Genomic DNA, 24298 nt, shown 5'->3' with positions numbered 1-24298 from the left:
GCCAGTTCCGTAAGGCGGAACCTGTGAGGGGTTGGGTTTGAACTAGGGATATTTCGGAGCCAGCGAGCGATCCTAGAGAGACCCCGGAGCCGGTGGGAGAGACCGCTGCAGCCGCGCTGCTGGGTGAGTGCCCTCCGCCTGGCCTGCCACTCCATCCCTTAGTTCTCAATTGCTAAATGGCCAGCCCTCGGCGCGCCTGCGCGAGACCCTACCCCCCCCCACGCGCCGTCCCACCACCCCCGCCACCCCCACGCGCCTGCGCAGGACCCCCCGGCTACCGCGCGGTCGTCCGGACGACAGAAGATCCGCCTTCTCATTGGGCAGCTGAACTAGAGGGTTCTAGTTCTGATTGGTGGTCTCTGTATTTGACCCTCCTTTTTCTCTTTACCGCCCCGCGCAAGGCTCCTCTTTGTTGCCGGTTAGCCGCAGGCTGCGCAATTTCAGGAGGGGTCGGGCGATCCCACACACTGAACGTGAGGGTCGTCGTTCTGATTAGTCTTCTCTCTTCTGTCCTGCAGTTTCCAGGACTACGGGGAGGGTAATAGCTTTCCGTTGCATGATGCAAGACAGTGACCCCTGCAAATGGGACCTTACCTGGTCGTTGTGTCTCCCCCAGCCGACTGTGACCCCTGAGGGCGGGGATCAGGTGGCTCCCCCACCAAAGCGTGACCAATGAGGGCTGGAACCTAGTCTGATTCTTGTGTCTGCCCACCAGACTGTGACCAATGAGGTTAGAGACTGGGCCTGGTTCCTATCTTCCCCAGCAAACTGACCAATGAGGGCTGGGACCTGTTCTAGTTCCTGTGTCCACCGCATCCTATGGCTCCCGGAGGGCTGAAACAAGCTTTCAGTCTTTCTGTGGCCTTATAGTCATGTTTTTTAAAACAGTAAATAATTAGATTATTTTAATCATGTCTGTATTAATTGGTTAATTGAGTCCATTTACATTTCTTGTCATAATAAACTATTTGGATTTGATTTTATGATCTCATTCTGTGCTCTCTATTTGTTCAGGTTTTTCCTTTCCTTTTATTCTCCTTTCCACACACCTCCATCAGCCTACAAAGACATGACCACCAATGCCAGCCCCGTGCACCCATACTGGCCCCGGCATCTGAGGCTGGACAACTTTGTGCCTAATGACTGCCCCACCTGGCATCTCCTGGCTGGCCTCTTCTCCATCTCTGGGGTCTTAGTTGTGACCACATGGCTGTTGTCAGGTCATGCTGCGGTCATCCCACTGGGGACTTGGCGGAGACTGTCCCTGTGCTGGTTTGCAGTGTGTGGGTTCATTCACTTGGTGATTGAGGGCTGGTTCAGCCTCTACCACGAGGACCTTCTCGGAGACCAAGCCATCTTGTCTCAACTCTGTGAGTCCTGAGTTCTTCAGTGTGCTGTGGAAGGGAGTTTCCTGGGCAGGGATTGGCTTAGATGTTTACCCACTTACCAACTCTTTGCCATTCATTTTATTTTATTTTTTATTTATTTTTTTTGTGTGTGTGGTACGCGGGCCTCTCACTGTTGTGGCCTCTCCCATTGCGGAGCACAGGCTCCGGACGTGCAGGCTCAGTGGCCATGGCTCACGGGCCCAGCCACTCCGCGGCATGTGGGATCTTCCCGTACGGGGGCACGAACCTGCGTCCCCTGCATCAGCAGGCGGACTCTCAACCACTGCGCCACCAGGGAAGCCCATTTTAAATAAAACTTTTAAATTTATTTAACTTTTTGTTGCATATATATTCACATGGATCCCAAACTAAGCAATTTAAAGAGGTATGTGGTGAAAATCTGCGTTCTATCCACCAAGTTTCCCCAAATAATTGCATATGTTTCTTTTCAGGGTTTTACACATAAATTAACACACATAAGCCTCAGTTTGCTCAATTATAAAAGAGGGATAATAAGTCATATCCAAATATATGTAAGACACTTAGAACAGTGTTTGGCAGATAGTAGATGCCATATTACTTTATTATCATCATCTTTGTTTTTTCTTTTGTGTAAATGGTAACATGCTATGTACACTTCTGAACTTTGCTTTTTTTAAATGAGGACACTTACAGAACTATTTGACTTTTCCAGTATTGATAGCATTTTCCACCAACATTTTGCTGTTACAAACAATACTCCTTTTTGGCCTCAAGAATAAATCCGCTAGAACATTCTTCTGCAAGTCTCCATGTGGAGATCTGCTTTCATTTCTCTTGGGTAAATATGGAGGAGTGAAATGGCTGGGTCACATGGTAGATGTGTGTTTACCTTTATGAAAAACCGCCAAACTTTTCAAGAATGGCTGCACCACAAAAAAAAAAAAAAAAAAAAAAAAAATGGCTGCGCCATTTTATATTCCCACCGGCAGTATATGAGAGTTCTAGTTTCCCACATCCTGACACTTGGTAAGGTCAGGTGTTTCTTAAATTTTAGTCCTTCCAGTGGATGTGAGTGATATCTCATTATGGTTTTAATTTGCTTTCCCTTAATGACTAACAAAAGTTTGAGTAGCTTTCATGTGTTTATTGACCATTTGGAAATCCTCTTTTGTGAAAAACCTATTCCAGTCTCCTATTTTTACATTGGGTGATCTGTCTTTTTCTTGATTCTCTGCTCACTCTTTCATTTACTTATCTGTTCACCTTCTCTCTCTCTCTCTCGCTGTCACTCACTCATTGGCTACATCCCTCATTCCATCATTTACACCTGCCTCATTTTTTTTTTTTTTTTTTTTTTTTTTGCGGTACGCGGGCCTCTCACTGTTGTGGCCTCTCCCGTTGTGGATGACAGGCTCCGGACGCGCAGGCTCAGTGGCCATGGCTCACGGGCCTAGGCGCTCTGCGGCATGTGGGATCTTCCCGGACCGGGGCACGAACCCGTGTCCCCTGCATCGGCAGGCGGACTCTCAACCACTGCGCCACCAGGGAAGCCCTACACCTGCCTCATTTTATTTCACAAACATTTATTGAATACCAGACAATCACAGCAACACTTATTGTTCTGTGCCAGGTTTGCACACATTATCTTGTATAATTAACCCTAGAGTCCAAACAACTACCCCATTTCACAGATGAGGAAACTGAGGCATGGGGAAGTTAGTCTGAGTTCCTTTTCCTGATGATATTCTTCATGTATGTCTCTTGTCTTCTTCAGGGAAAGAGTATGCCAAGGGAGACAGCCGATACATCCTGTAAGTGTTTGCCTCTGTCAAGGGAGACCTGTGTTTTGGAGTGGTGGTGAGTCAGGGACCACTAATGGGGTGCCTTGTGGGGAGAGCACAGTGATGCCAGTGCCCCCAATCCTTTCCCTTGCAGGAATGATAGCTTCATGATATGCATGGAGACCATCACAGCTTGCTTGTGGGGACCACTCAGCCTATGGGTGGTGATCGCCTTTCTCCGCCAGCAGCCCCTCCGCTTTGTCCTACAGCTTGTGGTCTCTGTGGGTGAGGAGAGGGCCCACACTGGGTGCTTGAGGGCTTGATGGGGGATCCACAGACATGGGGGCATCCCTGCAGGTGGGACCTCTCAATGTGCCCATCCAGGGCTGAGTCAGACTGAATGACAAACTCCCTGAGGTTCTGGAACAGCCACGCCCCTCTTGGCCTGCATTCTCAAGCGAGGAGGGTTCATTTCTCCTCCCACCCCATCACAAAGTCTCCCATGAAGGTTACGGTTACATGAGGTGGCCCATGATGGTGGGAGGCCCCCGCATCCTCCAGGAGCAAGATTCTGAGTTTCCTTCATCTGAGATTCAGTCCTCTTATGTTCTTACTTTGTTAACTTTCTGGAAATGTGAGTTCTCTTTAGTCCTGGAATCCTGAGCTGTCTTGAATGAAAGGATTTTGAGCTTCCTTAAACTATAGAGATATGAACTCTCCTGAGTTCAGAAAGTCTCAGCTTCTGATTTCTGGAAATCTCACTTTTCTGTTTTCTCAAATCCTCAGCCGTATGATTGCAGAACTCTTATGTCTCTGAATTTGGGAATCCTGAGCTCTGATGACTTGGAAAATGGCTTGGAATTGTTCCCCCTCCTTACAGGATTTCCTTCTTCCCTTTCTATCTCCCACAGGTCAGATATACGGGGATGTGCTATATTTCCTGACAGAGCACCGTGAGGGATTCCAGCATGGGGAGCTGGGCCACCCGCTGTACTTCTGGTTTTACTTTGTCTTTTTGAACGCCCTGTGGCTGGTGCTGCCCGGAATCCTCGTGCTTGATTCTATAAAGCAACTGGCTCGTGCCCAGAGCACGCTGGACACCAGAGCCACAAAAGCCAAGAGCAAGCAGAACTAATGAGTGATGAACTGGGCTTGAACACTGGCTATTGAGGAACTCTCCACCTGCCAGAAGATTCCAACCCTTGCTCTCACAGGTTGGAAGGACAAATCGAATTGATCTGTCAAACTCAGGCTGATGGGTGGACAGGGGGAAGAAAGGAGCTGTGTGGAGCTACTGTCAGCAGCTGTTGGGACAAAGGTACAAGAGAACCTTGGAAGTCTGTGATGGGGACAATTTTTTTTAATTGGGAAATAAAGATCTTGACCCTATACTGAGAGATGTTTAATGACTAACCCAGAGATGCCCCATGACTGACCCCATAGACCCATCCAGCACTCATTCCACAGACCACCATTCTCTCAGCCATAGACTGCCATCATCATCATGTAGACCTCGAATCTATGACCTCACAAATCCCCATCACTGACCCCACAGATTCCTCTGATGGCTGATTAGATCCATGAATCACACCTGTCAGCTCTTTTAAGGCGTGATCATCCACCCACACCCTTGGCGTTCTCTCCGGAACACACCTCTTTTTGCAATATGGACAGGCTGAGAATTTTCCAAATCCAAGTTCTTCAGTTTACTCAACCTCTCGTCTCCTGATCAGGTACCCCACAACTACCCCATCACTAACTCCATAGACCCCTCATTACTCACTCCAAAGACCCCCATCACTACCCTAACAATCCCATCACTCAAACCAGAGACCCCACAAAACACCACCTTCCCATCACTCACACCACATACTCCATCATTAACAACTAAGATACCCATCACTCTCCCCACAGCCTTTCATTTGCTCCATAGACAGACCATCATTCACCTCACAGACCTCTGTCACTCACACCACAGACCCCATCACTCGCCCCAACAGACCTCCCATCACGTACAACTCCAAGACTCACCTCATAGACTCCCTATCATGTGTCACACAAACCCTCTCACTCTCCCCACAAACCCCCTATCATTAACCCCATAGGCCTCATCACTCACCATACAGATCCCTTATCACCACCGTATAAGCTCCCCATAACTCACCCTGCAGAATCCATCACTTACCTTACATACCCCATCACTCACCCTATAGATCTGGGAAGATCCCCAGATCTTCCATCATTTACCCCATATCCTACCACTCAACCCCACAGACCACCTATCATGTACCCACAGATACTCTTCACCCTACAGGCCCCCATCACTCATCCTGCACTCTGTCATTAACCTCATAGACCTTCAGTCATAAAACAAATGGGTACTTGAGGAATTTTGAGATGACAAAGAATGAATAATAAAACTGCAGATACCTGGAGACTGGCTCCAGGTAACCTGTGCAGAGCAGGACTTCAGTTTAAATCCTGGTTCTGCTCAAGCCTACAGTGTAGCTTTTGAGAAATGCCTCACTGTTAAGGCCGTGCTTCACCTTCTCACCTCAGATCCATCACTTACCTCATGGTTTACTTAAGGCATGCTGGCCTCTGTGCTCTTCCTCAGACACACCAGGCACAGGCCCACCTTCCGTCCATTGCACTGTCTGCGCTCTGTGCCACTTACTATCGCTTTGGTCTAGAGCACGTTTTCCTCTTTCATTCAGTGCTTCCATCTGTAAAATGCTGATAATAATAGTACCTATCTCATAGGGTTTTTATGCAGATTAAAGGAATTAATATATTTAGACTATCTGGCATACACTTTGTTGAATGGAACAATGAACAAATGAAAGAGAAAGTTCTCCCCAGCACTATGACAAGGACCTCCTTTTTGAATTCCTTGCTTCCAGTATCTTTCCTTCCAGGGCTCTCTCCACACACCAAGACAGGGACATCTGATCACATCATACCCCCATCTAAAACCTGTGCTCCAGGGCCCTCAGGATAAAACTCCAAGCTCTAGGCTAATGTTTTGCTCATTCCACCCTATGGTAATTTTAATGAGAAACAGACTTTCAAACTCCCTGTTTCCATCAGAAAATCCAGCAGTGCCACAGAAGTGTTTTAGAATTGCAGACTTCTCTAAAAGGGTAATGTTAAGGGTAGCATCCATACAATACTGCAGCAACAGCTGGAGTCCAGGTAACTTACAGGACTCCTTTGTGAGAAATTACATTTGTAAGGACAGCCTGTATTTTGTCCAAACCATACAGATGTTATACAGTAAAGTGAGGAGAATGCCTTTTTGCATTTTGTGGTACATAAAGTTTCTCAAAGGAGTCTAAGCTATGTCCAGTATTCAGCTGATATTTGGTGGACACACACCATTTAATAACAGGACCGATCTCAACGTGTTGTAAGGATTCAATAAAAACAAAGGCAAACTTTAAAAAGCTAGGACCTCCAGAGAGCATACAAATGGCTTTTTTGGGTAAATTACTTATTGAAGTATAACATGCGGGCAGAAACTGCAAAAATCATAAATGTAAAGCTCCCATGAATTTTCACAACGTGTAAACTATTTTTTAAAAGATTCTGGAAAAAGGATTATTCTTCCGTTCAGCGGATTCATTTGAAGTGAGGATTACAGGCGTTTGAAATAGATGACATCATCTCTAAGCAGAGACGCGAGGCGAGTTGGGGCGGGATGTGGAGCCTTGACGTCGTCGCGCAGCAGCTTCCTTTCCCCGCCCACTTTTCTCGCCTGAATAGGTCGTCACTTTAACACGCACCTAGGTGAACCCGGAAGCAAACTGTCCAAACAACCAAACCAAGGACAAGGGCGGGGCGGGCCCTCAATAGGCGCCTGCACACTGGCTAAAGTGAGGCAAAATGCCCGGCTTTGGGGGGCGGGGCTCCTGGCAACAGCACACTGTGCGCATGCGCAGAGGCGACCTCCACCCTGTGCCAGGTGGTGGTGGGGTAGGGTCCTGTGGCGCCCTCTGCGCCTGCGCCCGGGCGCAAGGTGGGGCCGCAGGCGCCCGCATTCTGGGGTGTGCGCAAGGGTAGGGGGCAACAGTCAACTGTCACCCGAAGGCGGGTGGTGGAGGGATGGCGACGGCCTCTGGATCCTCGGACTTGGCCGGCTCCGGAGCGCCCCCGCCTGGTGGGGGAGCCCAAGCGGCAGCTGAGGAGGAAGAGCGAGAGGTGGTGCGGGTCCGAGTCAAGGTGAGGCTGGCGGCCCGTCGTCCAGCCCGCCCAGAGCTCCCGGGGGAAGGGAAGGCGGTGACTGTCCTAGGCTAGAGGGCGGGACCTGAGAATTGGGGTGTTACGTGAGGGGCGAGGCTTGAGGGCAGAGTGATGGTGGCGTGAGTGGAGGGTGGGGGAGAGGCTGGACCTGGGAATGCGAGGGCCGGGCATGGGGCGTGAGGACTGCAAATGGAAAGGTAGAGGCCTCTGGAATGGATGGGTGGAGATTGTGGGAAGAGAGGAGGGACTATAGGGCTGGAGGAGGGGCCTTAATAGTTGAGTGGGGCCTTGAGAAATGAGGGAGGCTGTTGCTGTCTGAAAAGGACCCGCTGACATCAGTCAACATATGTGTTGAGAGTGCACTTTTGTGCAAGTCCCCACCCTGGATGAGCGGACATACTCGTCGGGGAGACAAACAGCTCAATAAATGAGATGCTTCAGACACTGGTTAATGTCATGGGGAAATAACGAAAAAAGGTTTGGAACTAGGGAGTTACTTTAGCCAAGGTCGTACAGGGAAATCCCCAGAGAGGTATTGAAGGAGCAGAGACGCACATAAAAAGGAGTCAGGCATGTGCATATCAGGGGGGAAGAGTGTTCTAGACAGAGGGAACAGCAAGGGCAAAGGCTGGGAGGTGGAGATGAGCTTGGCATGTTCCCTTAGGTTCCCATGTTGCTGGAGCCCAGAGAGTGAGGGGAAGGGTGGTAGGAGGTGAATCGGAGAGGTAAGAGGGGGGCAGATTGCGAAGGGCCTTTGGCGTGTACTCTTGAGTAAGAAAGCTGTTGCAGTAGTTCCAGCAGGCAGTCAGTGATGGTGGCTCAGACTAGGGTCGTGGGACTGGTGGTGATGAGAAGAGGGTAGATTCTGGTGAGAAGTAAACAGATCACTTCAGTGTAATAGAGGAAGCTCAAAGGTAGAGGTTTGGGAGTTCAGAAAAGAGAAGATGCCTGAGCTGTGAGTGAGCCAGCTGAAGAAAGTGGGAAGGACGTACCAGACTGGGGGATCTGCATAAGCAAAGGCCTGGAGCCAGAATGTGTTCAGAGTAACTTCCAGGAGTTTGGTAGTACCAGAGTGTAAAGTTCAAAAAAGCTGACTGGAGAGAGGCTGGCTGGGGTCCTATAGGCCCACCTGTTGGGGATCCTGGGGTTCCCTTTGAAGAGATTTAAGCAGGGGAGTGTTGTAGATAGATGTGCTATATTGGTTGCAGCGCAGAGGACTGGTTTAGTGAGGGCCAGGCTGGACGTGGTGATCCAGGCAACCATCATTGAGGGGATGTAGAAGAAGGATTGGGTGCCTGGACTATTGCAGTAGCCCCCTCACTGGAACACTCCTTTCTCCTTTGTCCCCCACAGACTGTTCATAGAGCAGCCAGAAGGATCCTGTTAAATCCTGAGTCAGACCACATCCCTCCTCTGCTCAGAACCCTCCCAAGCCTCCGCCACCCTCCACTCAGAGCAAAAACAGCAGTTCTCCCCATGGCTCAGAACTCCCACCTTGATCTGGTCCCTGCCACTCACTCCATGTCAGCATGGTGATGTGACCCCTGATGGCCTACCCCTGTCTTCTCTCCCCAGAAATGTGAGAGCTTCTTGCCACCTGATTTTCGCTCTTTTGCTGTGGACCCCCAGATCACCTCACTCGATGTGTTACAGCACATCCTCATCCGAGCCTTTGACTTGAACGGGTGAGTAACGGGATGCTGGGGAAAACCAGTGGGCCACCCACCTTGACAGCGGTTGTTTGGAATTTTTATTGTTGTTGTTTGGTAAAGGGGGAGGTTGTTTTATTATTATTACTATTATTATTATTATTATTATTAAAATAATCCCACAGTGAACAAACAGCCACATACATATCTTGGAATATTTGGAGAAATCCAGTCATAGGAGTAATATTGCTGAGTTAAACGGTGTATGCTTTTTTTAAATTTCAACAGATGTTTCCAAAATGTTCTCCAGGTAGGTATTACCAATTTACAGTCTCACCAGCAGCACATAAAATTCCTGTTTCCCTCACACCCTCACAAACACTGGCTACTAAAAATATTGGAAAATTTGCCAACCTGGTAGATGAAAAGTAGTGTCTCTTGGAGGCCGGTGTGATGACTATTTTGTTGTTGTTGTTATTTTGGACGAATGCACATGGTAACAAACTCAAAGAATACAAAAGCGATGGGTATTTAGGATGTTTCCATGGTTATAATAGTTATCACACAACATACTTCTTTGCATAGTTGCACAGGTATATCTGAAGAACAAATTCTTAGTTGTTATTTGACTTTTTGTGCATAAACATTTTTTGTTGTGAAAAATAACAAACATACAGATTGCTTTTTTTATGCACAAGGCTGCTTTCTTCCCAATTCTATCCCTCAGCTACTCTGTTTCCCTCCCTAGAGGGGACCACATTACCAGTTTCCAATGTGCTCTCCAGATACAAGCAGGTGTGTGTCTGCTTCTGTTTGTGAAACAAAATAGAAATAAATGATCTGACCTCAGGCTGCCTGAAATCCTTGGCACAGTGCCCAGCACACAGTAGGAAGTTGTTTTCAAAATCATCTGTCCTCCTCGGCTTCTTTTGGAAACTGTCCCTGAGGCCTCCAGGGCACTGGGGCACTGAAAGCTGCCATGTCTCCTCTGGCCAGGAAGAAGAATTTTGGTATCAGCTACCTGGGCCGGGATCGGCTGGGGCAGGAAGCTTATCTCTCACTCCTATCTGACTGGGACCTCAGCACGGCCTTCGCCACCGCCTCCAAACCTTACCTGCAGTTGCGTGTAGATATTCGGCCCACTGAGGATAGTGAGTACCTGGTGCCTCGCAGGCACTGCTCTGGGATGCCCCCCTTTTCCCGTGGGATGACTCCACTCCTCACAATGCACTCCCTCACAGTGGGCTAGAGAGCAAGGAATCCTGGGTCCAAATCCTGGCTTGGCCAATGGCCCTCAATTTCTTTATCTGTAAAGTAGAGATAATGGTATCTTAGGGCCATCATGATGATTAAACAGGGAAATTCATGTAAAAAGCCTGGAAAGGTGCATGGCTGCATAGTGAATGCTCAAAAAGTATTAGCTCTAATAACAATAACGATCACATTTATTATAGCATATAATGTAGTAATATATAATTGTATAATGCAATATAATAATAGAGCCACAGTATTATATGTTTCAGTTATAATAATATTGTAAATGTAACAATGCTGATTATAGTCATGGTAATTGTATTTATTCATTCACTCACCCTGCACTCATATTCATTTGTTTGTTCCTTTTATCTCTCAGCCATTTCCAGTCTTCTCATATTTGTTCCCCTAGTCTTACCTGTACTGGTCCCTGAGAGCCCACAGGTAAATTAAGACACCGTCCCCAAAATTTGATTATGGAGCATACATTAGAAAATAATAGTGTGTCAGTGTTAAAGTTCCTGGGTATGGTAACGGTGTTATGGTTATAGAAGGAAAATATCCTTGTTCTCAGGAAAAACACAGTTAAGTATTAAGGGGTAAAGCATCATGATATCTGCAAATAATTCAGCAAAAAAATATACAATGGAATATTACTGAGCCATAAAAAGAAACGAAATTGAGTTATTTGTAGTGAGGTGGATGGACCTAGAGTCTGTCATACAGAGTGAAGTAAGTCAGAAAGAGAAAAACAAATACCGTATGCTAACACATATATATGGAATCTAAGGGGGAAAAAAAAGGTCATGAAGAACCTAGGGGTAAGACGGGAATAAAGACACAGACCTACTAGAGCATGGACTTGAGGATATGGGGAGGGGGAAGGGTAAGCTGTGACAAAGTGAGAGAGTGGCATGGGCATATATACACTACCAAACGTAAAATAGCTAGCTAGTGGGAAGCAGCCGCATGGCACAGGGAGGTCAGCTCGGTGCTTTGTGACCACCTAAAGGGCTGGGATAGGGAGGGTGGGAGGGAGGGAGACACAAGAGGGAAGAGATGGAACATATGTATATGTATAACTGATTCACTTTGTTATAAAGCAGAAACTAACACACCATTGTAAAGCAACTATACTCCAATAAAGATGTTAAAAAAATTTAAAAATTTAAAAAATTATATATAAGCAAGATGAAGCAAATGTGGCAAAAATGTGAACAGTTGGGGGAGCTAGATGAAGGACATACGGATGGTCAATGTATTCATCTTTTAACTTTGTCACAGATTTGAAATTTTTTAAAATAAAAAGTTGTGGAGTGGAAGACACGGTTCCCAGCCTTGGGGAATTCACAGTGTCTATTTGGGGTGACTGAGGCATTTTATTTTACTTTATTTATTTATTTTTAATATTTATCTATTTATTTGGTTGTGCCAGGTCTTAGTTGCGGCTCGCGGGCTCCTTAGTTGCGGCTTGCCGGCTCCTTAGTTGTGGCATGCATGTGGGATCTAGTTCCCTGACCAGGAATCAAACCTGGGTCTCCTGCATTGGGGTCATAGAGTCTTAACTACCGTGCCACCAGGGAAGTCCCGAGGCATTTTATTGATGTCATAATAACATATAAATAGCTAACATGTGTCGAACACTTGGGGCCATTCTGCACACATAATGTTTATTCATTGGATTGTCAAAACAGTCCTACAGGGTAGGGACAGTCATTATCCCAATGTTATAAATGGGGAAACTGAGGCTCATAGAGGGGACAGGACTTGTCCATGTGACACAGACAGTAAGTGGAGGAGCAGGATTTGAACCCAGGTGGTGGCTGAACTGTCTTCAGAGTCCTTGCTTTTAACCATTTAACTCTACAAAATGTGGGGCTTGTTAAGAAAAGGAAATTAGAGAAAAAGATAGGTAGAGAGAGAGAGAGAGAAACAAGAGTCAGAGGGAAAGATAGTGACAGAGACAGGCAGAGAGACAAATGGGAAAAGACAGGTAGCCAGAGACACAGGAACCTCTACACTGAGCAGCCCTATGTGCTACTATGTGTCAGTCACTTAGCTAAGTCCCCAAGCCCCCATTTCCTCACCTATAAAATAGACACAATAGCACTATTTCAGTAAAGAAATAAAATCTGCCCCACTAATAAACACGTGAAGAAAACCCCAACGGCACAAGAACTGAGAGGAATGCAAATTACAGAGAGACACACACCCATCAGTTTGGCAAAAGGACATTTAAAAGTTATCTTTTTAAAGAGCATCAACTTTCCAGTTACTGATGAGTTAGTTCTATTCCTACCATTGTCTTGTTTCCCAAACTCCTGCAAATACACAAATTCCTGATCCCCTTACACTGATCTCTTTGTTCAACCCTAAGCCAATTCTATGTTGTTTTAATCATGTAGCTTTATGATATGTTTTAATGTTCTCCTTTTAAATTTTTTTCTTGAATATTCTCACACACTTACTGTTTTTTTTTAATTATTATTTTTTTTGTATGCGTTGGGTCTTGGTTGCTGCGCATGGGCTTTCTCTAGTTGCGGCAAGTGGGGGCTACTCTTCATTGTGGTGCATGGGCTTCTCATTGTGGTGGCTTCTCTTGTTGCAGAGCATGGGCTCTAGGGTGCGTGGGCTTCAGTAGTTGTGGCACACAGGCTCAGTAGTTGTAGTGCACAGGCTTAGTTGCTCCATGGCATGTGGAATCTTCCCAGACCAGGGCTCGAACCCATGTCCCCTGCACTGGCAGGTGGATTCTTAACCACTGCACCACCAGGGAAGTCCCACTGTTCTTTTCATTTAATAGAATTAGCTTATCATTTCATTAAAATCCTGATGGGAATTTGATTGGAGCTGCTTTTTGCGGGGGGTGCTGTGCCACACAGCTTGCAGGATCTTAGTTCCCTGACCAGGAATGGAACCCAGTGAACCTGGGCCCACGGCAGTGAAAGTGCCAAGTCCTAACCACTGGACTGCCAGAGAGTTCCCTGGAGTTGCATTTTTTAATGAAACTATATTTTTTTTTAGCTGCACCACGTGGCTTGTGGGATCTTAGTTCCCTGACCAGGGATTGAACCCAGGCCCTCCACAGTGAAAGCACAGAGTCCTAACCACTGGACCACCAGGGAATTCCCTAATGAAACTAATCTTTAATTATCCAGTAAATACATTCTCCTTATTATAAATAATGCTGAAGTCTCCTGGAACCACTGTGCCTAATCTTTTTTTTTTAATTAATTTATTTTATTTTTGGCTGCACTGGGTCTTTGTTGCTGCACGCGGGCTTTTCTCTGGTTGCTGCGAGCAGGGGCTACTCTTCATTGCAGTGCGCGGGCTTCTCATTGTGGTGGCTTCTCTTGTTGGGAGCACGGGTTCTGGGCGCATGGGCTTCAGTAGTTGTGGCACACCGGCTCAGTAGTTGTGGCTTGCGAGCTCTAGAGTGCAGACTCAGTAGTTGTGGCTCACGGGCTTAGTTGCTCCGTGGCATGTGGGATCTTCCCGGACCAGGGCTCAAACCTGTGTCTCATGCATTGGCAGGTGGATTCTTAACCACTGCACCACCAGGGAAGCCCCCACTGTGCCTATTCTTGTTCCCCTACCCTTTTGCCCTGCAGGAGCTACTTTGATCAGTTTGATGTGTAACCTTACAGGTCCTTTATTTATTCACACACATATACACACAGACAAATTAATCTACATATAGAGATACATAAGTATATTCATATTTGTATATATACACAGACGGTATGTGTTTAACATTAATGGCATCATGCTATACATTAATAGGCAAGTAAGGGCTTCCCTGGTGGTGCAGTGTTGAGAGTCCGCCTGCCGATGCAGGGGACACAGGTTCGTGCCCCAGTCTGGGAAGATCCCACATGCCGCGGAGCGGCTGGACCCGTGAGCCATGGCTGCTGAGCCTGCGCATCCAGAGCCTGTGCTCCGCAACGGGAGAGGCCACAACAGTGAGAGGCCTGCGTACTGCAAAAAAAATAAATAAATAAGTGAGTAAGTAAGTGTCCAATCGATGGAGCTGTTACAAATATTATTAATGGAATTCTTGGGATTGTGTTCGTGACTGTGAAAGCAACAGGCATGTTGTGACCACTTAGATGGCCCAGTCCCTCTTTCAGGGAAGAAGTCAGTTTCTGTCACCTCTACAGTTGGAAGATTACCAAGCCTAGACCATCAACCAATCTGTATTTGTGATATGAATTCTCTTTCTGTCATATGTATTGCAGATATTTCTTTCCAAGCTTATCTTTTTGTTTTATGGCTTTGTTTATGGTGATTTTTTGATCCTATCAAAAACTAAACTATGCATGCAGTCTTATACATATATCTGTCTTTTTCTCTATGATTTCTGAATTTCTCCTTACTTTGGAACATCCTCCCCATCCACAAGCTTATACAAATATTCTCCTACATTTTCTTCTAATATGCTTATTATTTTCCTTTCTACATATAAATCTCTGTCAGCATTGTGATTAGTAGACCTAGCTTTAAAAAAAAATTCCAGACAAATAGGTATGTCAGCATCATTTATTAAATAACACTTTTTCTACGCTGATTTGAAATGCCACTCTTGTCATGTACTGAGTTCCCATATGTCCTTGGATTTATTTCTGGGCTTTCTATATTGAATTCCACCAGTTGGCTCTGTTTGTCTCATGCTATGCTAACACCATATTTTTATCACAGTGGTTTTGTGATACATTTTAATAAGGCAAGCATTACCTTCCTCCCACTATTCTTTTTTTTGGCTCTCCTTTTTCTTAACTATTCTTAAATGTGAATTCTTTCATATGAACCTTAAAATAATTTTATCCAGTTCAAGGAAAAAACCCACTACATCACTGATTGGCATTGCACAAAATATATAATTTAGGATTTGGGAGGTTTGACAATTTTATGATAAGGAGGTGCAGTATGTATAGTACATATTGTGTAATACTGCAAGAAGGGCCTGGGGCAGCACCCCATAATGAAACTTGCATGTTTCTTCAGGGAAGTGTGTGCATATTCACACTTAGTGAGTTACATAAAGACTAGATATAGGGCTTCCCTGATGGCGTAGTGGTTAAGAATCTGCCTGCCAATGCAGGGGACCTGGGTTTGAGCCCTGGTCTGGGAAGATCCCACATGCCGCGGAGCAACTAAGCCTGTGCACCACAACTACTGAGCCTGCACCCTAAAGCCCACAAGCCACAACTACTGAAGCCCACGTGCCACAACTACTGAGCCTGTGTGCCACAACTACTGAAGCCCACACACCTAGAGCCCGTGCTCTGCAACAAGAGAAGCCACTGCAATGAGAAGCCCGCGCACCGCACCAAAGAGTAGCCCCTGCTCACCACAGCTAGAGGTAGCCCACACACAGCAATGATGACCCAACGCAGCCAAAAATAAATAAATAAAGTAATTAATTTTTTTTAAAAAAAGACCACATGTAGTCACTCGTCAGTTCAGATCCGGTTTTGCCACTAGATGAGTTTGGGCTTGTAGAAATCCTTTGTCCATTTTATTAACAGGTTCTTTCTTTCTTTTAAAAGTCAATATAGAATACCTCTCTTTTCCTGTCATGTGTTTGGTCTTTTTTTATTTTTTAAACCCACTGAGTTGTACACTTTATTTTTTTTTTTAATTTGGTTGCACCGAGTCTTAGTTGCGGCTCACGGGCTCCTTAGTTGCAGCATGTGAACTTTTAGTTGCGGCCTGCATGTGGGATCTAGCTCCCTGACCAGGGATCAAACCGGAGCCCCCTGCATTGGGAGCGCCGAGTCTTAGCCCCTGCACCACCAGGGAAGTCCCATGTTTTTGGTGTTGAGTGGTGCTTTTTCTGACATTCACATGGCTGCTCTTGCTTTCTGCTTGTGTTTGCCAGGGATACCTTCATGTTTCTTCCATTTTTAACCTTTCTTTGTCACCTAGTTTTAGTATGTCTCTCACAAAATCTCCATAGCTGGATTTATGCTTTTTTACACAATTGACAGTGAAATCTTTTGAGCACTTTTCCCCTCCAGTCTCCCCCACCCTCCGTAGCCCGTGAAATGGAAGCTTTGGAACACTTCTCATTCTCATCCTTCTCCTGCTCCCTAACCCTTAACTTCTGGGCTTTGCTCCGACAGTAATTTTTTCTCTTTTTCAATTCCAGGCTATCATTATCTTTTCTTTAGAGTCACTCGCTTATGTTTCAGGAATCCTAACATAACAATATTACAAACCCCCAGTCACAGTCTCTTTGTCATTTTATGTTTAACTGTATATATTAAAAACTTGTGGCCTGTCCCCACTTACCCTCCCTTTTGCCTTCCCCCACCCACCTTGAGCCCTTGTAGTCATTCAGTAGTCATTTCTTAGAGAACTTCTTTGTTCTCCTCCAGTAAGGTGCATGCGTTAGACGTATGCTAATAATCAGAAACTTCAGTCGTGATGGATACGTACTGGGTTGGCTGGATGTGTGACCCTTGGATCTCAGGCCTCTCTTGTCAGTACTCGTGGGTGCTGCAAGCCAGTGTCTTGCTTCCAGAGTTGTGAAACAGAAGCCCGTCGGCATTCTGACCTTTCAGTTGTAAGCAGCCTGTTCTTCGTCTTTGGAAGCTGGCAAGAGTTTGTCTTCATTCTTAGAATGTGGGCATTTCACCAGCAGGTGAATAGAGTTGGGGGAGCCCGTGGTCTGTGCTGTTCGTTGATTCATCCTACCTGAGACCTGCCGAGCCACTTCTTCCTCTCAGGGACAGTTTCCTTCATATCTGGGTAATTCTGTCTCCACCTGACCCCTTTGCTCCTCCTGCATTTCTTAGGGTTAGCATTGTCAGGTCTCCTGGACTTGTCCTCCAAGTCTCTCTGCTTTCCTCTCAGATCATCAAGCTTTAGCTCTGTGCCTTGACAGGGGCTCCTCTCTTTGGTCTTTCACACCATCGGTGTGATCTTCTTTATTTTACCTGCTGAGTAGTGCGACCTTCATGTTACGTGTTTTCATGTTTTAGAAAGCCCACTCTGGCAGCTGTTGGGAGAGGGTGCAGAGAGGCAAAGGGGAGGCAGGGACTGGTTGGGAGGCAGTTTCAGGTGAGAGGCATGGTATGAGCTGAGAGAAGAGGTGGAATTGAAGTGTGTTCTGCATGCAGAAGCTATGGAGCTTGGCGACGGTTTGGCCCTGGGAGTTGAGAGAGTGGGAGGCGGCAAGGACATCTGTGAGGTGTGGGACTTAAGCAACTGAACAGATAGAGACGCTGTTCACTCACATGAGCAGAGGAGGAGGTTTTGTCTAGAGTGGATCTTGGGCTCCCCTTTTGGACCCCTTAGGTTTGCAGTGCCCCATGGGACACCTAAGGAGAGGCAGTGACATCCACCTGTGGCCCAGGGTTTGCTTCCCCCTCAGCTCTGTGGGAGAAAGTACAGTGGACTTCATGGAAATGTTGCTTAGTGATGGCATTTGCCTGCAAATGACAATGGCTTGAACAAATCCCAGTTGATTTGTTTCGTATAATAGAGTTTGAAAGCCACTGGTCTTTGCTGTTGCCAGCTTAGCAGCTCTGTGGCGCCAGGGCCGACATCTCTTAAGTCTCTCGAACTTACTCAGGTGGCCACTGCTGCTTCAGCCACATGACATTTGAGGTGGGCAGAAAGGATGCAAGGGGGAGTAAAGAAGAGAGAGAAGGGACAGACTTCTGCTGATGTTCCAAGGGCCAGAACTGGATAATATCAAGCATAGCATTGTTTCTTCTGTCTAACATGCAGGGCATACCTGTTCTACAAATACTTTTGCTAAAATTTATCTGGGCCCTGGAGTAAGGTAAATGAGATTCACATCCCAGCTCTACCGTTTCCTTGGCCACTTACCAACTGTTCCAAGCTGTTTGTCATGGTCTGCAAAATAAGAATGGTAATGGTAGTCTATACCAATTGTGGGAGGACGACTAGCAGGAATATAAGATTAAGAGTTTGGACTCTTGTGCTTTGGGCCTGGCCTTCAAATTTCGGTTCTTTCACCCACTTGCTGTGGGGCCTTGGGCAACTTCTAGTCCTGACTATGCATGTTTCCACATAGAGTGGCGATAATAATAGTGCCTAACTTAGAGGATGGATGTGAATATTAAATGAGTTAAGATCTGCAAAGGGCTCAGAACGTTTCCTGGCACTTAGCCGTATGGAAGTGTTGTCTACTGTTCTTATTGTTTATATTGACGTTAAGCCCTGTCCCAGTGCCTGGCACATAGTAAGTGCTTGATAAATATTACCTTCTGTCATTAAAATACTACTATTAGAGTCTGCCCAGCCATTCTGTGAGACAGTTTCCACAAGAGGATTATTCATGGTTTTATTTTCTACATAAATAAATGTAAAAAATAATGTAAAATGTAAAAATGGGATGACATGGGAAGGGAGAGTGGAGTGGCTCATTGCCCTGTGGGTGGCCTGGCTTTTGGAGGGAGAGGAACCCGGCCCTGAGGTCTGGAGGTTCTCATCTGCATTCTCATACGGCGTCATTCTGTGTGCCCAGGCCCGCTGCTGGAAGACTGGGACATAATCAGCCCCAAGGATGTCATTGGCTCCGACGTGCTGCTGGCTGAGAAGCGGTCATCGCTGACGACAGCTGCCCTGCCCTTCACACAGTCCATCCTCTCTCAGGTGCTTTCAGGGAGCCCTGGGGCCCAGCTGTGATTGGAGGGCAGGGCATCCCTGGCACCCCAGATTCCGAGCATGCCGGTTGGCACCTGCCCCTGGCCTGCCCAGCTGAGTGGTGGCCTCCCTCCCTCCTTCCTTCACAGGTGGGCCGCACCTTGTCCAAGGTCCAGCAGGTGCTGAGCTGGTCATATGGGGAAGACGTCAAGCCCTTCAAGCCTCCCCTGAGCGATGCAGAGTTTCACACATACCTGAACCACGAGGGCCAGCTCTCGCGCCCCGAGGAGTTGCGCCTGCGGATCTACCATGGTGGTGTTGAGCCCTCCCTGCGAAAGGTGAGCCTTCTTGGTCACTCACTGGATCCATCACAGCAGTCATGAATAATAGCTCAAGAGACACATGCTGTGGGCCACACTCTCGGGGGATGGCGTGGAAGTATTCCAGCACAGCACGCTCACCTTCAGGAGGGGCTAGGAGTCAGAGGCAGGAAGGCAGGCTTTTCCAAAGGAGGGCAGAGGCCCAGGGTGGCTGGGTGGTGATGGATCCACACGAGGGTGTGGCTGCTCATCTGTAGACCCTCAGCCTCATCCCTTTCATCCCTGGCCAGGTGGTGTGGAGGTACCTTCTGAACGTGTACCCAGACGGGCTGACAGGCCGCGAGCGGATGGACTACATGAAACGCAAGAGCCGCGAGTATGAGCAGCTCAAGAGCGAGTGGGCCCAGCGGGCGAGCCCCGAGGACCTGGAGTTCATCCGCAGCACGGTCCTCAAGGACGTGCTGCGTACCGACCGGGCCCACCCCTACTTCGCGGGGCCCGAGGACGGCCCACACCTGCGGGCTCTGCACGACCTGCTCACCACTTACGCCGTTACCCACCCACAGGTGTCCTACTGCCAGGGCATGAGTGACCTGGCCTCGCCCATCCTTGCCGTCATGGACCATGAGGGCCATGCCTTCGTCTGCTTTTGTGGCATCATGAAGCGCCTGGCTGCGAACTTCCACCCTGATGGCCGCGCCATGGCCACCAAGTTTGCTCACCTCAAGCTGCTGCTGCGACACGCCGACCCTGACTTCTACCAATACTTGCAGGAAGCCGGTGCTGACGACCTCTTCTTCTGTTACCGCTGGCTGCTGCTCGAGCTCAAGCGCGAGTTCGCCTTTGATGACGCTCTCCGCATGCTGGAGGTCACCTGGAGCTCGCTGCCCCCCGACCCTCCCGAGCATGAGGTAGAGCTCGTGGGCCCCCCCAGCCTGGTGGCAGACACTGGCTTTGGGGGCCACAGGGGACGGCCCGTGCGGCAGAGGCACATGCTGAGGCCCGCCGGTGGAGGAGGTGATGCTTTTGAAGATGCTGTTGACCACTTGGCCGCCACCAGCCAGGGGCCTGGTGGCGGGGGGCGTCTCCTGAGACAGGCCAGTCTGGATGACCTCCAGCAACTCAGGGATAACACAGGCCCCAGGAGGGACCTCCTCGTCCAGCTGCCCCACCCAGCTGCCCTCATCAGCTCCAAGTCTGTCTCTGAGCCCTTGCTGAACTCCTCAGACCCACTGCTTTCCTCCTCTTCCCACCCTGATTCCCCATCGTCTTCATCTCCACCATCCACCCAGGACGCCTCTCCCACTGGTGACGTGGCTGCAGGATCCCCCTTGATGCCAGAGGTGGGCTCCCCACAAGACCCTGGGAAGTCCCTGCCACCTCCACCCCCACTGGGCCTGCCCCCGCCCCAGGAGTTTGGCCGAGGGAACCCATTCATGCTCTTCCTGTGCCTCGCCATCCTGCTGGAGCACCGCGACCACATCATGCGCAACGGGCTGGATTACAACGAGCTGGCCATGCACTTTGACCGCCTCGTGCGAAAACACCACCTGGGGCGCGTCCTACGCCGGGCCAAGGCTCTCTTCGCTGATTACCTGCAGTCAGAGGTGTGGGACTCAGAGGAGGGGGCCGAGGCCACAGCCCCATCTTGATCAGGCTCCCTCCAGCCCACTATCAGCCCCACCAGGTATCCGTTCGTTGCCAAGAGGGTCTACACATGAGACCCCACCTCCCTGCCTGCCAGCCCTAGACATGTGGGAGCATAGTGCCCTCTCTCCCCAGGTCTGAGAGTATGGGGCTCTGCTTCAGTACTGCCCCACGGCGGCCACGGCCTCTTTTTTCTGTTTTTGTTGTTTTGTTTTTAACAACTGTACTTTGCACACATGAAGGTCACTGTGGTCTGTGTATTTCTCTGCCTTCTCCCTGGTTTTTGTTGTAGATGGAGTCCCCAGGGCCTCTTTACCTGCTGGAGCTGAAATACTTCCCATTTCAGGTGAAGGGCGGCTCCTGCTTCCCCAGTGGCAGGAGAATGGATGCTGAGAAATCAGTTCTAGAAGGTGAGCCCAGGTCGAGGACTGCTTGAGGAGGCCTGAGGCTGTTTTGTGGTACATCTTTATGCCTGTAAGGGTCTGGATGATGTCTGTGAATGTATGTTTTTAGGACAGGCCCTTGAATGAGGGATGGGAGAGAGAGTTCCTGATTCAGAAAGGGCAGGATGCATTACAAAGACTGGGAAGTATGGGCTACTTAGAAACATTGGGCCAGATACCTCTAGCATTCCATACGTCACCATTTCTAGGATCCAGCCCCTTCTCTGTGAGTCTTATGCACTAATGCTAGTGGTCCTGGGCAGGGGTCTAAGGTTCCTATTCTCGTCACTTGCTTTGGGGACAGCTTAAGGGACTGTGGCCTTGCCATGCCTCAGGCTGTCAGCACTAAACTGGGTTTCCAGCTCATGGATACCTGTCTTAACCATTTCAACAATAGAAACCATTTATTTGCCTTCTCCGTCCCACTACTGTGGACAAACAAATCAGGCACTGATAAAGCTCAGGCCCTAAAAGGAGTCACCTACCTGTGTGGAGGATAATGATCCAAAAAAAGTTCATTTTTCCCACTTACCTTCTCAGAAGGCAGATTCTCTCACAAGGCCGAGTGCTGTCCCTCCACAGAAGACATGGCAGATGATGGATGAAGTAACTTGGGGTCCTTCAGGTCGTGGCCTCACTGTGCCAGGTTCTGGCCAGAAGGTGCTGCTCTAGGCAATACCGACAGGTGAGAGGCACGAGGGCAGCTATCCTCTCATCTGTCTCTCCCAAAACATTGTCATATAAAGCTGGAGTTAACTCTTAAAAGGCTCCCATCACCCCCCAGTATTGGACAGGAGGCTGACCACTCCTCAGATGAGGGCTCAGTCACCGGAGGCAGGACAAGACCATTCTGTGCCTAGGGTCTCCAAGACTGTGGGTCTAACAAGTGTGGATAAGGGGCTCAGGCACTCTGGCCCCAGGGGCCATCCAAGATATGGGAGAATCTGGCCCTCTTGAGTACCTGAAATGTCCCCTTTGTCAGTAACCAGCCGACACCCTCTGGGTGTATTCTGTGATTTATGAGCTTAGATATTTGAGAAGTCAGACAAGTCAATTCTGTGTATGGCAGCTTGGGACCTCTGAAGGCCAGAGGAGTCCTTTCTGTGCACAGGAAGCTCAGACAACCTGAAGAACAGAAATCTCTACTAGTTTCCGAAGTTACTTGGGACTTCTGGTTCCTGCTAAGATGGCAGACAGCACAAGCCACTGATTCCCTTGCCCAAAAACTACTCTGGAGAAACTACAGAGGGAAACATGAGTTCCAGAAACTAGCACAGCTATGAAGACCTATGAGGAGATGGAAGGTTATCTTTAACTGACCTGTGTTTTGAGTGGTAGATGGCTGGAGGCAGCAAATACAGAACAGGTTAGAGATTTAAGTTCTGGCTGGTGCCTCTCCTCCATGTTGCCTTGCCTGCCCCCTCACTGCAGAAGTCATCCAGACCACTGGTACAGGTGTCTGGCGGGGGTGGGGAGGCTAGTATCAGGGTATCAAGAACCCTGCTGAGGGGAGGAAATCAGCAGCCAGAGGAGTGATTACTCACCCACTGTCCCCCTCTAGACACCAGGGCTAGTGGTAACACCTGGGAGATGACCCCCCCCCCCGCTTAGGGTTTAAAGATGAAACCTACCAGCAGAATTGTTGGGTGGTGTGATCGTAGATGGCAGTAAGAGCTCTAGTTGTGTGGTGCCTGGGACTCTCCACCCTCTGGCTCATCTCCCCTCACACCCCTTTACCCCTTGGACTCCAGGTTATTAACCAGAGTCAAGTCTGGCCTTCAGCCTTCCCTCAGTACAGTTACCAGCCAGAACAGCTGCTCACGTCAGGGGAATATGAGCTCACTGCCAAAAGAACAAGACACCCGGGCAGTATAACGACCTCCAGTGAAAAATAAACTGGATGTATTAGTTATCTATTGCTGTATAACAAATCACCCCCAAACTTAGCTTAAAACAACAAATATTTATTTTCTTAGTTTCTGAGGGTCAGGAGTCTGGGAGCAGCTTAGCCATGAGGTTTTGGCTCAGGGTCTCTTCTGAGGTTTCAGTCAAGTTGTCAGCCAGGACTGCAGTCAGCTGAAGGCATGACTTGGCTGAACGACCCAACGCTAACATGGCCCACTCACAGAGCTGTTGGGAGGAGGCTTCAGTTTTTCACCATGTGAGCCTCTCCATGGGGCTCCAAACAACACATGGTCCCAGCAGGCAGGCAAGAGACCGTGACCAAGACAGAACTGCAATGTCTATTATAACTTAGCCTCAGAAATGGCATACCGTCACTTTTGTTGTATTTTCTTGGTCACATAGGCCAACCCTAGTAAAACATGGAGGGGAACCATGCAGGATGTGAACATCAGGAGGCAGGGATCATTGGGGGCTATATCAGACTGGCTACCACACTGGGTGACATACAGTATCTAAAGCAGAAGTACTGGGACATACAGATGAAGACTTTTAAATAAGTACAATAAGAAAATATAAAACAGGAACAAGAAATAGAAAAAGGACTCAAAACAAAATAAGGTATGAGTATGATGGTAGAAAAAAAAAGAAACAAAAATACTATAAATGGAGAAGATGAAATGAGATGTCAGAAGTTTTAATATAATAGTAAGTACAAAAAACATTTAGAACACCGCCCTCAATGGATTTTGTTTTTTTTAAAAAGAGGTCCAAAAAAAAAAAAGAGGTCCAACTGTACACACACACACACACACACACACACACAGGGATGTTGAAAATGAAAGGATGAAGAAAATATATAGCAGACTAATAAAAGCCCAAAGAAAGCTGGGAGAGACATCCTAATAGCTAACAAAATGAAATTTCAGATCACAAAAAACAAGGACATACACTCATTAACAAAGAATATATGTCTACCATAAACACATATACTCCTAAGGAGACCTGAACAATACATTTTTAAGCTTGATATATAATTTCATATATATGACACACGTTCCTATATAACCC

At 47.8% G+C, this 24298-nt stretch overlaps 2 protein-coding genes across 2 annotated transcripts; both read left to right on the top strand.

Annotated features, from left to right (window-relative positions):
* The first annotated feature begins 28 nt into the window (after positions 1-28).
* On the top strand, positions 29-4530 carry EBP (EBP cholestenol delta-isomerase). The gene is made up of 5 exons (XM_060086758.1): positions 29-123; positions 1015-1370; positions 3145-3181; positions 3306-3436; positions 4063-4530. The coding sequence occupies exons 2-5, from the start codon at positions 1070-1072 to the stop codon at positions 4284-4286; spliced, it is 693 nt and encodes a 230-aa protein (XP_059942741.1). The 5' UTR covers positions 29-123; positions 1015-1069; the 3' UTR covers positions 4287-4530.
* A 2574-nt stretch (positions 4531-7104) lies between these two features.
* Positions 7105-21119, top strand: TBC1D25 (TBC1 domain family member 25). Its single transcript, XM_060086717.1, has 6 exons — positions 7105-7372; positions 8969-9078; positions 10039-10193; positions 18797-18924; positions 19065-19253; positions 19526-21119. Exons 1-6 carry the CDS (start codon positions 7256-7258, stop codon positions 20885-20887), a joined length of 2061 nt encoding a protein of 686 aa, XP_059942700.1. The 5' UTR covers positions 7105-7255; the 3' UTR covers positions 20888-21119.
* The last annotated feature ends 3179 nt before the right edge of the window (positions 21120-24298 follow it).

This window comes from Mesoplodon densirostris, chromosome X (genome assembly GCF_025265405.1).
Source record: "Mesoplodon densirostris isolate mMesDen1 chromosome X, mMesDen1 primary haplotype, whole genome shotgun sequence".
In the NCBI taxonomy this organism is placed as follows: Eukaryota; Metazoa; Chordata; class Mammalia; order Artiodactyla; family Ziphiidae; genus Mesoplodon; species Mesoplodon densirostris.
Note: the sequence above shows the minus strand (reverse complement) of the source record. Positions and strands in the feature narration are given on the sequence as shown.

Excerpts from the sequence above, each read along its gene's own strand:
- EBP (XM_060086758.1), top strand. The coding sequence starts at position 1,070 with ATGACCACCAATGCCAGCCCCGTGCACCCATACTGGCCCCGGCATCTG. Across the intron at positions 1,371-3,144 it reads AGCCATCTTGTCTCAACTCT|GGAAAGAGTATGCCAAGGGA; the intron begins GTGAGTCCTGAG and ends TGTCTTCTTCAG. Across the intron at positions 3,182-3,305 it reads GGAGACAGCCGATACATCCT|GAATGATAGCTTCATGATAT; the intron begins GTAAGTGTTTGC and ends TTTCCCTTGCAG.
- TBC1D25 (XM_060086717.1), top strand. The coding sequence starts at position 7,256 with ATGGCGACGGCCTCTGGATCCTCGGACTTGGCCGGCTCCGGAGCGCCC. Across the intron at positions 7,373-8,968 it reads TGGTGCGGGTCCGAGTCAAG|AAATGTGAGAGCTTCTTGCC; the intron begins GTGAGGCTGGCG and ends TTCTCTCCCCAG. Across the intron at positions 19,254-19,525 it reads TTGAGCCCTCCCTGCGAAAG|GTGGTGTGGAGGTACCTTCT; the intron begins GTGAGCCTTCTT and ends ATCCCTGGCCAG.